Here is a 13,356-nt window from a genome sequence, read left to right as displayed (position 1 = left end):
ACACTTATAGGAATATCTCAATGGATTTATCGGAAAGAATAACTTTGAGGTGGTTTCGTACCCTACAAGAAATTTCATCTTATTTTCTCTATGATAGGAGTGACTCTTTGTCGCACGTTGAGGGATTGCCATATGATTTAATTATGTTATCATTGTTGAGAGACTTTGCACTAGTGAAAGTATGAACCCTAGGCCTTATTTTCAAGCATTGCAATACTGTTTTTGCTCACTTTTGTCACTTGCTACCTTGCTGTTTTTATATTTTCAGATTACAAAAACCTATATCTACTATCCATATTACATTTGTATCACCATATCTTCGCCGAACTAGTGCACCTATACAATTTACCATTGTATTGGGTGTGTTGAGGAAACAAGAGACTCTTTCTTATTTGGTTGCAGGGTTGTTTGAGAGAGACCATCTTCATCCTACGCCTCCCACGGATTGATAAACCTTAGGTCATCCACTTGAGGGAAAATTTTTACTGTCCTACAAAACTCTGCGCTTGGAGTCCCAACACGAGTCTACAAGAACAAGTTGCATAGTAGACATCAACAAACATAGGCTACTATGTCACAGGGATGCCGGAACGGTTCAACGAGAAAGAAGAACAAAACCGGTAACGAGGACAACGATATAATGAGCATGTGTATGACTCAAGAGGATACCGATACATCTCACTTTAGGCTTTATAAAGTATCGCGAAGCAAAGGGAATAGCACATGATAACTAAAGGTTCACTTGAATGTCATTCATGTACTCATAGGATCGATATGGACGTCCACAATTCTGCTATCAGTCATTGAACAGAGAGTTTTGTTCATGTCTATGTTTTTCCGAACCTACAAAGTCACAATCTTAAGATAATCATGATCTACTTAGTGTTAGTAAGACGAGAGTGATGAGGATTTATTTGTGAAATAGTTTTGTCAATATTCGAAATAGTTTCAAGAGGAACCAGAAGCATTTCGGGGTCACCGAAAGGGTTTCAGAGTTTATCGGGCAATACCAGGTATTACCGATAAATGATATATAGGTGGAAAATGTTTCTAGAGATGTTAAATCAATAATAAAAGGCTCTAGTATTTGTTGGAAGACTTTTATAATTAATTAAATATCAACGGGTCTTAAAAAGGCCAAGAGGTGGAAGGCAACTTGGGCCACAAGGGCCCAAAAGGGTTGTGCCCCCCGTTTCCTATAGGGGAGGCTGAATTGGACTAGGGGGAGGACTCATCCTACCTCTCTTGGATGGCGCAAGGGGGGAACCCTTTCCCCCTTGTGTGGTGCCCCTCCTCTCCCCTCCAACCTATATACACTAGAGGCTTTTGCACCTTTGAGATACACAAGTTTTGGAGCCTCCTCTGGTTCTATAGCTCTAGTTCTAGTTGGTCCTAGTTGACCAATCAGAGCTTGGCCTAGATCCTATAATCCTCATAATTAGAAGCCCAGTCTGGTTCTAATGTCCTCCCTCTAATTCTTCGGCGACAATTAGCTCTAGACAGCGAATCACTGCTGGATCGTGAAGAACGTGCGCTTGCAACTCATAAAGAGGTCATGTTTTAGTCTTTCGTTTAAGGGACTGTTCATGAGCGGTTGATGGGATCGTTCATCTACGGTTCGAGGGACTCGATCTACACCGACCTGTCTTCTTCCGCTGCAACTCGGAGTCAGTAACGATCAAATCCAAACCGTAATGCATCTTCATATTGTTCCTGGGTGATTGTAGGGTGATTTTTTGTTTGTTTTCTTCTACGTTCCCCAACAATATCACCATTTCCAACAAGCCTGCTAGCAACTGAAGTTGACATCACACTTGCAACAATAAACACATGCAAACGCCTTTGATACACCCATTGCCCTGATACCAATTGTGGCGACAATAGCCATAATAAGCTAGAGCCCACCAAACATACAACATTAGTGGCAACAATTATACATGTCACATGTGAGCCTAAATTAATGGGGTAGCGGAAGCATACAATGTGAAAATATACCAAACTCTAAGTTTAATCCTTGTAGACATTCCATCAAACACCTTTTGTGCATACACTAACAAGAAAACATAACTTGACATCTACACACATGACAACCACCAAGCATTTTGTTGCATTATACTTGCAAGAACATAGACCACAAGATCAATTCCCCGGAATTGTCAACATATCAAATAACACTAGCATTCTCCTATGCAAGACATCAAAATACACCATGACACAAGTAGCAAGCAAGGTGACCAGATAATGGAAAGCATAGCAAAATAATACAAATAGAAGGGGTTGGCACCAAGATCTACATGGAAACCTTTATGGAAAAACCCCGAGAGGCAGCACGAGCAATCATTTACTATGGAGAAGAAAAATATAAGATGGGAGCCAACAAATAAAGGAGGAACCCCAAATAGCCTCTCAGAAATGAGCACAAAGCACTCGCTTATGGATAGATCTGGTGAGGAAACACATAACTCTCACTCTATCAAACTCTCCCCAAGCCACTCAAGTGGGAAAGAAGGGAGAGGAAATCCCAATCTCGCGCACGATGGACTAATAACCTCAATCCTCATGTGAAAGTATCCAAATTCCCCAAGTCATTACCACATAAATTGGCCTTCGTTTGGCAACATGGTTGCACCAAATTCCAAATAACTCCAAAACTAGATTTTTTTTCCAAGGAAAATTGGGTTAAATTAGAGCCATATATCACACTTCGACTGCTGTTTGGCGCCAAGCCTATAACCATTAGCGATTAAAGTTAATAGCAGAATTAAGGGGCAAGAGTGTCGTTGGATTGGAATGGATGGCTATTATTGACAACTAGAACACATATACATTGGGAAGACGACTGTAGAGGAGCCGAGCCCGTGTTGTGCATATGTCTATGTGTGTTGTGTTTGCGTTTGAGCATGTGTGTGTATGCACATGTGTGCATGTGCCCATATGCACGGCAATGTAAGATTTATTAAACACACATTTTTACTGTATTGTTTAGGCTTGCTAGAAACTATATATTTAAGAGAGAAGAAGGGATTACCATGCTTACCGGGTTTTTTTGTCTTTTAAAACTCGTGTCTCGTTGCTCTTTGTTGCGAAGATGAGAGGATAGAAGCAGGGGAGGAAAATATCATACTCAAGAAAAAATTATTGGGATTGTACTTTGACACTGCAGCTCCCAGGGTGCAACCACCCAACATCACTGGCATGGGGATGATGCCAGAGATGTCAAATCCATCGACATGAGGCGCTTGAGAATGATATTGTTTGCTACTCTTTGCCATAGATATGAGACTCGGCGAAACCTCATGTACGAGAATCCGACTCTATTAAACAAGTATACTTCTTATTATATCCGCAATTCAGATTGTATCATTTTGAATTCTTGCGTGTTCTTTAATTGCATGCGTGGATTGATCTTCATGATTAAGCTGACTGTGTTTCCAACACCGTCAGTGACCATACCGGAGGGAGTAATTATCAAAATATGCAACTCTCTGTCCACATTCGATATCTTCTATTAATTGCCACCCTCCTCCCACCCAAAAATAATAATCTTTAAATGTTTCCAGGGCCTCTTGGCAAGTTGGCATATCCGGCCTTAAACCGTGAGGTCGAGGTAGTTGAAAGATTGTAGAGTGGCGGGTTGTAACATTCAAAAACAATAAATAACCTCATATATCTACATAGTCATATTTGATATCCTCTAACAAATGCCCGTTTCAAAAAATAAATATGCAGGCAACCCATCAATGGAGCACAAAATCTCCAAAAAGATTCTCGCAAGAAGAAACATTGAAGCAATGGCAACCCATGGACGAATCAAGACGATATGCAACCCTCTATTTGCATTCGATATCTTCTACTAATACTTGCATATCTTATGAAAAAATGCACCCCTCACAAATAATCCGCAAACCGCCGCGCTTATAAATGTCTTGCGTTACAATAATGGAGTAGGAGTACAAATTTTTCCGCAAAAGGATTCTCGCAAGGAGAAACATTGAAGCAACGGCAACGCATGGGCGAGCGAAGCCGATATGGATACATACGTTTGAATTAAAAACGGGTTGTTGATTCTGGCGTGGCAGCACGCGCGCCGTTGCGTGACGCTACGCTGCGCAGCGGGATTGGCCAGGAACGGAAAGCGAGCGCGCGCGTCACTCCCAAGGCTGGGAAAAAAATCGGCGGTCTCCATCGTACCGCGCTCAGACAGTCGTAGCGTCTGCGTCTACCCCCTCGGAACCAATTATAAAAGGGCGGCGTGGGGTAGGAGGAGAAGCAAGGCAATCAGTAGCAGGCTTGCAGCTACCCTCCTCTGCTTCCTCCCTCCCCCCGTCGCCGATCGAGGACGAAGATGGGGAGCCTACTCCCGCTGGCGCTGCTCGTCGTCCTCTCCGCCGCCGCGGCCGCCCCCCAGGTTCGGCTCTTCTCGTCCGAACTCCGATGGAGTCGAGATCCCATCGCCACCTCTGCTCTTTGCTCACAGTTCACAGCTGCTTTGAGAAGTCAAACCAAAAAAAATCTCGCGTATCCGAATTTGGTAGTTGGTACCAGTAGCAGCTTCCGTTATCTTTAGAAAGAATCCAATTTGGCAAGCTGCGGAGATTGATTAGTAGTACTGTAGTTCTGCGAATCCCGGAAGTACTGTAACCCGTCCTCGGCGAAGCGCGAATCCACCCCCGACCAAGGGGTTGCGACAGAGCCGCGACCCGCGGCGGAGGGGCCTCCGGCGACGTGCTGGAGCTCGATGAGGAGCCAGCGGAGGGGCCTTCCTCTGATGCTAAACTTGATGACGTAACACTGAAAATCGAACAGCTCTGAACCAAAGTTCGATCCCTTTCTTTCTATGGGGGGCAAGAATCAATACTGATGCTATGCAATTGGCTGAATCACATCTATGTCTGTTTAACATGTGTTTGTGCAACGTACTTGCAGCTCGTCGGTGCAGCAAGGAGAGACCATTCCCTAGGAATCATCCAGGTTGCTTTTTTATCCCCATCAGACTGACATCATCTTCTATTGTTTGTACTACTTTGGATTACAGAGTACTAATCATCATTGTATTGTACTGTTGCAGAAAGATATCATACAAACGGTCAACAACCACCCCAACGCCGGATGGACGGCTGGACACAACCCCTACCTCGCGAATTACACTGTACATATAACACCCTCCTAATCTTGTTGTCATAGAAGAACCATTTTGTTCTCCTCTGTTTGCTGATCTCAAAATCATCCTCTTCCGTGCAGATTGAGCAATTTAAGCATATGCTGGGAGTGAAGCCAACGCCTCCAGGTTTACGGGCTGCTGTTCGCACCAAAACTCATTCAAGATCGGAGCAGCTCCCAAAGGTGTTCGACGCCAGGTCGAAATGGTCCGGTTGCAGCACAATTGGGAAAATACTTGGTAAGTTTCAACTAGATAACTCAATGATCATCAACCGGTTCTACGTTGTTTTAATTGCACTGACCAACTTCATTTGCTCTTTGTTTTCCTCCAATACCTTGGAAAACGCTGATTTTCATGAGCAGATCAAGTAAGTCTATGCACACTACCTTAGATTGTTAGCTCCACGAGTGCTTACTGAACAACTGAAGATGCTCAAGCTAGTCTGTATTGGTTACCAATGGCAGGGTCACTGTGGTTCCTGCTGGGCTTTTGGTGCCGTGGAGTGCCTGCAAGATCGTTTCTGCATCCATCACAACATGGTGAGTGCATATGCACGATCTGTCTACTATCTGGTCTATTTTTTAAACAGGAATGTTTGGTCCTTTCTTACATAAGCAGCCTGCTGTTTCTATTCCTTGCAGAACATTACACTTTCTGCCAATGACCTAGTGGCTTGCTGTGGGTTTATGTGTGGCGATGGTTGTGATGGAGGATATCCTATCAGTGCGTGGCAATACTTCGTCCAGAATGGTGTTGTTACTGACGAGGTATAGCTAACTCCCTACTTACTACCACTTCAATATCATGATCCTCCCAGAGCAATCCTATTATTATTATTATTATCATTTTGATTTGATAATATTATTATGAATCACTTCTCTGTATTCTAACTGCAACAATGGGTATTACTGAATCTGTCATATACAAATATAATGTAAATTGACTGCTACATTAACTATTAATAATAATGCACTCTATAAATGAAATTGATTGGTTTGTTAATACATTTTTTAACAGCTCAGGTAGTGCTTGTATCATTTGGCTCTCCCCTAATTTTTCTTGTAAAAAAACCTCAAGCTCAGCATACCACTAACCCTTGTAAATATTACTATCTTGCAGTGCGATCCATACTTTGATCAGGTTGGCTGCAAGCATCCTGGATGTGAACCTGCTTATCCTACACCTGTGTGTGAAAAGAAATGCAAGGTGCAGAACCAAGTTTGGGAGGAAAAGAAACATTTCAGCATCAATGCATACCAAGTAAACTCTGATCCACATGACATCATGGCAGAGGTCTACAATAATGGCCCTGTAGAAGTTGCTTTCACAGTTTATGAGGTAACTTTGATTCGCCTTTGATGTTTGACGTGTGTTTTCCCAAGGCTGTCAAAATGTTGGTGGAGTATGGACCAAAATTTCTGCTAATTACTTCTAAATGACAAAGATAATATCAACAATATTTTGAAAAGCTGTAAAACGGAATAAAACCATAGAAAGAACATGACAGTAGAAGAAAGAGAAACAAAACATACATGCTCTAGTTAGCATACTGTAGTACGAAATACTGTTATTATCTTTCGAGCTCTGAATTTGCTCAACAGTTCATATGCTTTGTGATTATATATAAGACTAAGATTCTACCATCAAAGGTGAATGGAAATATTTGTTACTCGCTGTGCTGATTTCACTCTGCAATTTCCTCCAGGACTTCGCACACTACAAGTCAGGAGTGTACAAGCACATCACCGGTGGAGTCATGGGAGGTCACGCCGTCAAGTTGATTGGTTGGGGAACTAGTGATGCTGGCGAGGATTACTGGGTATCTTGTTAATTCTCTATATTGCACTATTTATTAACCAAATGATCAAGTCCTGACATGTTTTATTTTGTCTTCTGATTTTCAGCTTCTTGCAAATCAGTGGAACAGAGGCTGGGGCGATGTGAGTGACAAATACCCTGTATTGTTGACTTGCAAGAGTGAATGCATTCGTTGGGCTAATTAATAAGTTTTGGTTTGTGATGCATTGTAGGACGGGTACTTCAAGATCATAAGGGGCAAGAATGAATGTGGCATCGAAGAAGATGTTACTGCCGGTATGCCCTCGACAAAGAACATCGCCGGTAGCGCCTTCGCAATTTAAAGTTTGAGCTGCCCCTTCTCCTCTGATGCTGTTGGAATTAGCTATTTGCCTTTCAAGTTTAAGCGGGCAGATTAGCATTGATGGTACCAGGAATCTGTATTCTGTGCACTAGCTATTAATGTGTCCGTTAATGGTAATAAAACAATTATTATCAAGGCATCTATGAGTGACAAACAATTATCCATTTCAATTGGCAAAAATGAAGCTGAGCTGTGTTCATTCACGAAATACGACGCGTGCAGAGTTCTCATGCTTGAGGGAGGTGAGAAAAACAACCCCTCATATGCGGGGCTCAACACCCCCTCTGCTCCCACGTGGGACTAAATATTGCGCCTATGTCATGCAATACTAATGGACCTTTGAGATTTTCAGAATTTAAATGTTTAATGTGCCGAGAGCCCCATAAACTTCAACAGAACCCTATGCATTGACATAGGGGGTGTGAACTACACTAGCAACATGAACCATGACAACAATACCATTAGCAATATGTTAGAGCATCTTCAATAGCATACCAATATGTTAAAATTACATTAGGTATAGGAGAATTTTGCTCATCTTTGATAGCTTACATGAAACTACTTATACCATCTTCTAATTGCCTATATCTCTCAATTGTGCACATTTCAAGCAAATAAAGGAATTCATCATGATATAATTCCAAGAAATATGAAAACGTTGCTCACATACTCCATACATTTCAAAGTCACAAATTTTGGGATTCAAGTTTATCCAAAAGATAGGTCTCTCACAAGACAAGATCCAACAAAACCAACAAGCATAGTTCATACATCATGCACTCCCACCGCTACTCATGGCACCTGAGCTTCCACCATGGTCACCATGCTCACCACCATGGCAACCAAAACCACCCATGAATCCCATGTATGTGCCCTTGGATGTCAAAACTTGATCACACATAAACTCGAAATAGGCTCTTCCCTTAGGATTGAGGCCTTCTAGATTCATGAATGTAAGCTTTTTCTCTTGCTTATCGTGCTTGTTCATCAACATCTTCTCCTCAATGGCAGTTCAGAATTCCACCATGCCCACCCTTCACTTCTGGAAGGCAATCTAGCGTTCATCTAATTCTTTGAGATCAGTCCATCTTTTCACCTTCTCTCTTGTCCTCTATACAACAACCTTTCATGTGGTTACCATTGTTGAGGGACGTTTCACCGATCCTAACAGAGGCTGGCACAAGGGGAGTACGTGGAATTTGTAGTCGATGGGATGTCATGCCAGGAGACCAGGGGGTCCTAGACACAAACCACAAGCACATGCAATTTTACCCAGGTTCGGGCTCCCGATGTGGGTAAAATTCCTACTTCCTGCCTTGATCTTTTGTTATATACATGTGAGGAGTACCGAATATTACAATGTAGGGGGAGGATCTCGACGAGATATGATGGTGGAGATTCGTGTGTTAAGCGCCAAATCCCTGTAGGTGGTCTAATCTAAAAGATGGTGTGGGAGAAGGAACCCCTAGAGGGTGCCCCCGGTGCCCCTTCTATACCACAACTTATGGAAGGCTTTCATGTCGCTGCGCAGGGCATGCAGGGTTTGGAGTCGGTCATGGTGTCATTTCTTAACACGTTTAGGGTCTTTCCATATTCGTAGAGTGTTTCCTATTACCGATATGTAGTATGGCAGTAAGCCTCCTCCTGACACAGTGGTAAACTTCTAGTTTCTCCGAGGTGTCTAGGATTTTGGGGCCCCATCTTGGGTGAAGAGAGGTAAGCTGAGAAGTGATTTGACTTATCATCAACAACCATGATCTCAAGTGTGGCCAAGTATGCACTATCTTCCCTTTTCTTCAACCTCTTTTCTTCACTCTTCCTCCCCAGTGGCCTCTTTTTGATGGTGCATCCATTCTAGGAGTGGGACTCCTCTTTACCAACCATCATCATTGGACTTACTATCTTCGGAATCATCCATGATATTGGGAGAGTTGTAGTTAATTGGAGCCTTGCCTTTCTTATTGGGCACCTCATTGATCTTTATTTCCACTTGTCATCGTACTGAAGCAACACCCAATAATGCATCAAGACAAAGAACTTTGCTCTCAGCTCGCTCCCTTTCTTCATGTTCAAGTTCTTGTAAAATAGTTGAGCAATGATATCCTACTTAATGCAAAGAGTTGAGCAAATAATTGAGTAAGCAAACAATTCATCACATTATCACTATTAGCGGTCCCATTAGGGTAAAGAAGCTCCACTTGCTCCACACACGCCCGAAAGTGCAATCATGCCCTTGATTCTATTTTGATGTTGATGAAAATATACATATAGGGGATTGATCATGTTTGTTAAGTATATCATAGGTTTTAGTCCTCGTGGAAACATGTGTGTGTGTGTGTGTGTGTGTGTGTGTGTGTGTGTGGATCATGGACCCACTCGATGTGAAAGTGCTCAAGAACGAAGAAACAAAGATATGAAGCATATGCTTTTTGATTTGTTCTTGAGTGTAGAGATCCCACACTATTAAGAGGGATCACCGGGGTACGTGATAGATTTTCTCAAGATCACATCTCCTTGCAAATATTCTCCACTCACATCATCGCCATCATAACATACATTGCTCTCATCATACTCATGTGATCCAAATTTGCACCTACAAAAAGCCCTAGGATAAATGTTTGTATCATACACCATAGGGTTTCGTGTAGGAATGAAGTATGTCGACCAGGGGGTGAATGGGAGATTTAAATTTTATTTTGGAAAACTTCAAATCTCTCAGAACACAGCAGTGGAAAAGAACTAAACTTATGCGAGACTACGATAGAAAACTACCGAAGCAAATTAAGTACAAGTACATAAGAGAAATCACATGACTGAAACTTAACCGGGGATAAAACGGCCGAGGGTAATCAGGATTAAGATGAAACCAGTGATGCTCGATGGCGACGAGGGATTTGGTAGACCAGTTCACTCTTCTACAAAAGATATATGTCTCCTTGGAGGGACTTGTGATTTAACACAGAAGATAAACTTTCTTCGTCCTGTTCTCGTCGATAACAAGTTTGTCAACTTGTGTCGATCTCCATAACCTTCACAGACTTTGTCTTCGCGAACCACAATTACTCTTGGTTACTGAAGAACTTGACACCTGATATGTCTCCGTCGTATCTGTATCTATAATTTTCATATACTTTTGTCAACATTTTATATTATTTATGGGACTAACATATTGATCTAGTGCCCAGTGTCAGTTCCTACTTGTTGCATGTTTTTTGTTTCACAAAATATCCATATCAAACAAAGTCCAATGCAGTAAAAAAAGATTTTTTTTGAAATATATGTGATTTTAGGGAAGAAGAATCAGCACGAGAGGTGGTCCACAGGCCCCACAAGCTCATACGGCGTGCCCCTAGGGCTTGTGGACACATGGTAAGGCGGTTGGTGCCTTCTTTCGCAGCAAGAAATATAATATCCTGGAGAATATTTGAAAGCGCAACTATCCCTGGGTGGTTTTGGTAATTCCTAACAACATATAGCTCATTGAGCTAATGCTATTTCAAGATAAATATTTTAGGAAAGCTCAGTGATTGGCATGGCATGGATGAGAAAAGTGGACCCCTCAAAATACTAAGGACAAAAGGATTGGCTCAAGCTCAAAGCACAAGACTCTACATTTTCCATTTTAGTGGTCCAAGATCACATTGAGTCTATGGGAAAAGCCAATACTATCAAGGAGGGATGAGGTGTTGCTTAATGAGGTTCTTGCTCAAAATGCTTAGTGATATGCTCCAAAGCCCTCAACTACTTTCTCACATCCACATATGACCCAAACCAAAATTCAAACTCGGCCCCACCAATTATTTCTATCCGGCGCCACCGAGTTCAGATGTCATAGCCACTGCCACAAACCCTAGTCTTTTCGGTCTCACCGATAGGGATCTCGGTCTCACCGAGATGGGATTGTAATCTCTCTGTTTCCCTTTGTAACGTTTTGGTCCAACCGAGATGAGCGATCGGTCCCACCGAGATTGCAATGCAAACTCTTTGTTTCCCTTCGTAACATTTCAGTCTAACCGAGAGCGAATCGGTCCTACCAAGTTTGCCTGAACAACTCTCTGGTTAGCTTATTACAAAAATCGGTCCCACCGAGTTTGTGTAATCGGTCTCACCGAGATTACGTTATGCTCTAACCCTAATCACATCGGTCCCACCGAGTTGACATGTCGGTCCCACCGAAAATCCTAAAGGTCACATTATTTGCTACATCGGTCCGACCGAGTTTCAGGATTCGGTCCAAGTGAGATTGGTAAGTTGTGTGTAATGGTTAGATTTTGTGTGGAGGCTATATATACCCCTCCACCCACTCTTCATTCTTTGAGAGAGCCATCAGAACATGCCTACACTTCCAACTTACATTTTCTGAAATAGAACCACCTACACTTGTGTTGAGGTCAAGATATTCCATTTCTACCATATGAATCTTGATCTCTAGCCTTCCCCAAGTTGCTTTCCACTCAAATCTTCTTTCCACCAAATCCAAATTCTGTGAGAGAGAGTTGAGTGTTGGGGAGACTATCATTTGAAGCACAAGAGCAAGGAGTTCATAATCAACACACCATTTGTTACTTCTTGGAGAGTGGTGTCTCCTAGATTGGCTAGGTGTCACTTGGGAGCCGCCAACAAGATAGTGGAGTTGAACCAAGGAGTTTGTAAGGCCAAGGAGATCGCCTACTTTATGAAGATCTACCCTAGTGAGGCAAGTCCTTCGTGGGCGACGGCCATGGTGGGATAGACAAGGTTACTTCTTCGTGGACCCTTCGTGGATGGAGCCCTCCGTGGACTCGCGTAGCCGTTACCCTTCGTGGGTTGAAGTCTCCATCAACGTGGATGTACGATAGCACCACCTATCGGAACCATGGCTCAAAAATCTCCGTGTCTCCAATTGCGTTTGCCTCCTCTAACTCCTCCCCTTTACCTTTATATGCAATTGCTTTACATTCCGCTGCTATACTCTTAGAATTGCATGTGTAGGTTGATTGCTTGACTTGTACTAAGTTGCTAAAATCTGCCAAGAATTAAAACTGGGAAAAGGCTAGATTTTTATTTTTTCAAGTAGTCTAATCACCCCCCCTCTAGACATACTTTCGATCCTAGAAGTGGTATCAGAGCTTTGATTTCCATTTTCTTTGATATCCATAGCTTTTGGTAGTCATAGCCTTGGTTTCACAACCTAGGAGAGTATGGCGTCTAGCGAGGGAAATTACCGCCGTAGAGGTCCTTACTTTGATGGTACTAATTTTGCTAGTTGGAAGCATAAGATGAAAATGCATATTCTTGGACATAACCCCGCCGTCTGGGCTATTGTGTGTATTGGCTCGCAAGGTGAATTCTTTGATGGGAGAGAACCGAACCGTGAAGCTATCGCGGAAGAGTTGAAGATGCTGCAATACAATGCTCAAGCTTGCGATATCCTCTTCAACGGATTGTGCCCTGAAGAATTCAACAAAATCAGCCGTCTTGAGAATGCAAAGGAAATTTGGGATACTTTGATTGACATGCATGAAGGTACCGACTCCGTCAAGGAATCCAAATTGGATGTGCTTCAAAGTCAACTTGACAAGTTCAAAATGAAGGATGGTGAAGGTGTCGCTGAAATGTACTCTAGGCTTGCTCTCATCACAAATGAGATTGTCGGCTTAGGAAGTGAAGAGATGACCGACAAATTCATCATCAAGAAGATCCTAAGAGCCTTGGATGGAAAATATGATATTGTGTGCACATTGATCCAAATGATGCCCAATTACAAAGATCTCAAGCCAACGGAAGTCATTGGAAGAATTGTTGCTCATGAGATGTCACTCAAGGATAAGGAAGAGCTCCACAACAAGTCAAGTGGTGCTTACAAAGCCTCATGTGAAGCTCCCACATCTTCAAGTGAGAAACAAACCTTCAATGAAGAATTGAGCCTAATGGTGAAGAACTTCAACAAGTTCTACAAGAGTAGAAGCAAGGAAAGAAGTTCCAAGTCAAGGTCCTACAATGACAAAAGATCTTCTAGTCGAGAGCGTAATTGCTACAATTGTGGAAGACCCGG

At 42.5% G+C, this 13,356-nt stretch overlaps 1 protein-coding gene across 2 annotated transcripts; it reads left to right on the top strand.

Annotated features, from left to right (window-relative positions):
- Positions 1-4,188: 4,188 nt before the first annotated feature.
- LOC543297 (cathepsin B-like protease 2) lies at positions 4,189-7,530 on the top strand. 2 transcript variants are annotated; one of them, XM_044512384.1, is made up of 11 exons: positions 4,189-4,408; positions 4,927-4,971; positions 5,069-5,149; positions 5,242-5,398; positions 5,524-5,528; positions 5,626-5,700; positions 5,803-5,928; positions 6,281-6,499; positions 6,867-6,980; positions 7,066-7,101; positions 7,192-7,530. In XM_044512384.1, exons 1-11 carry the CDS (start codon positions 4,346-4,348, stop codon positions 7,300-7,302), a joined length of 1,032 nt encoding a protein of 343 aa, XP_044368319.1. In that variant the 5' UTR covers positions 4,189-4,345; the 3' UTR covers positions 7,303-7,530. The 2 variants fall into 2 exon arrangements, with proteins under 2 accessions (XP_044368319.1, XP_044368318.1); XM_044512383.1 differs by lacking the exon at positions 4,189-4,408 and having other exon boundaries at positions 4,846-4,971.
- Positions 7,531-13,356: the final 5,826 nt, after the last annotated feature.

This window comes from Triticum aestivum, chromosome 4B, assembly GCF_018294505.1.
Source record: "Triticum aestivum cultivar Chinese Spring chromosome 4B, IWGSC CS RefSeq v2.1, whole genome shotgun sequence".
Lineage (NCBI taxonomy): Eukaryota > Viridiplantae > Streptophyta > Magnoliopsida > Poales > Poaceae > Triticum > Triticum aestivum.
Note: the sequence above shows the minus strand (reverse complement) of the source record. Positions and strands in the feature narration are given on the sequence as shown.

Excerpts from the sequence above, each read along its gene's own strand:
- LOC543297 (XM_044512383.1), top strand. The coding sequence starts at position 4,861 with ATGCTATGCAATTGGCTGAATCACATCTATGTCTGTTTAACATGTGTT. Across the intron at positions 4,972-5,068 it reads ATTCCCTAGGAATCATCCAG|AAAGATATCATACAAACGGT; the intron begins GTTGCTTTTTTA and ends GTACTGTTGCAG. Across the intron at positions 5,150-5,241 it reads CCTACCTCGCGAATTACACT|ATTGAGCAATTTAAGCATAT; the intron begins GTACATATAACA and ends TCTTCCGTGCAG.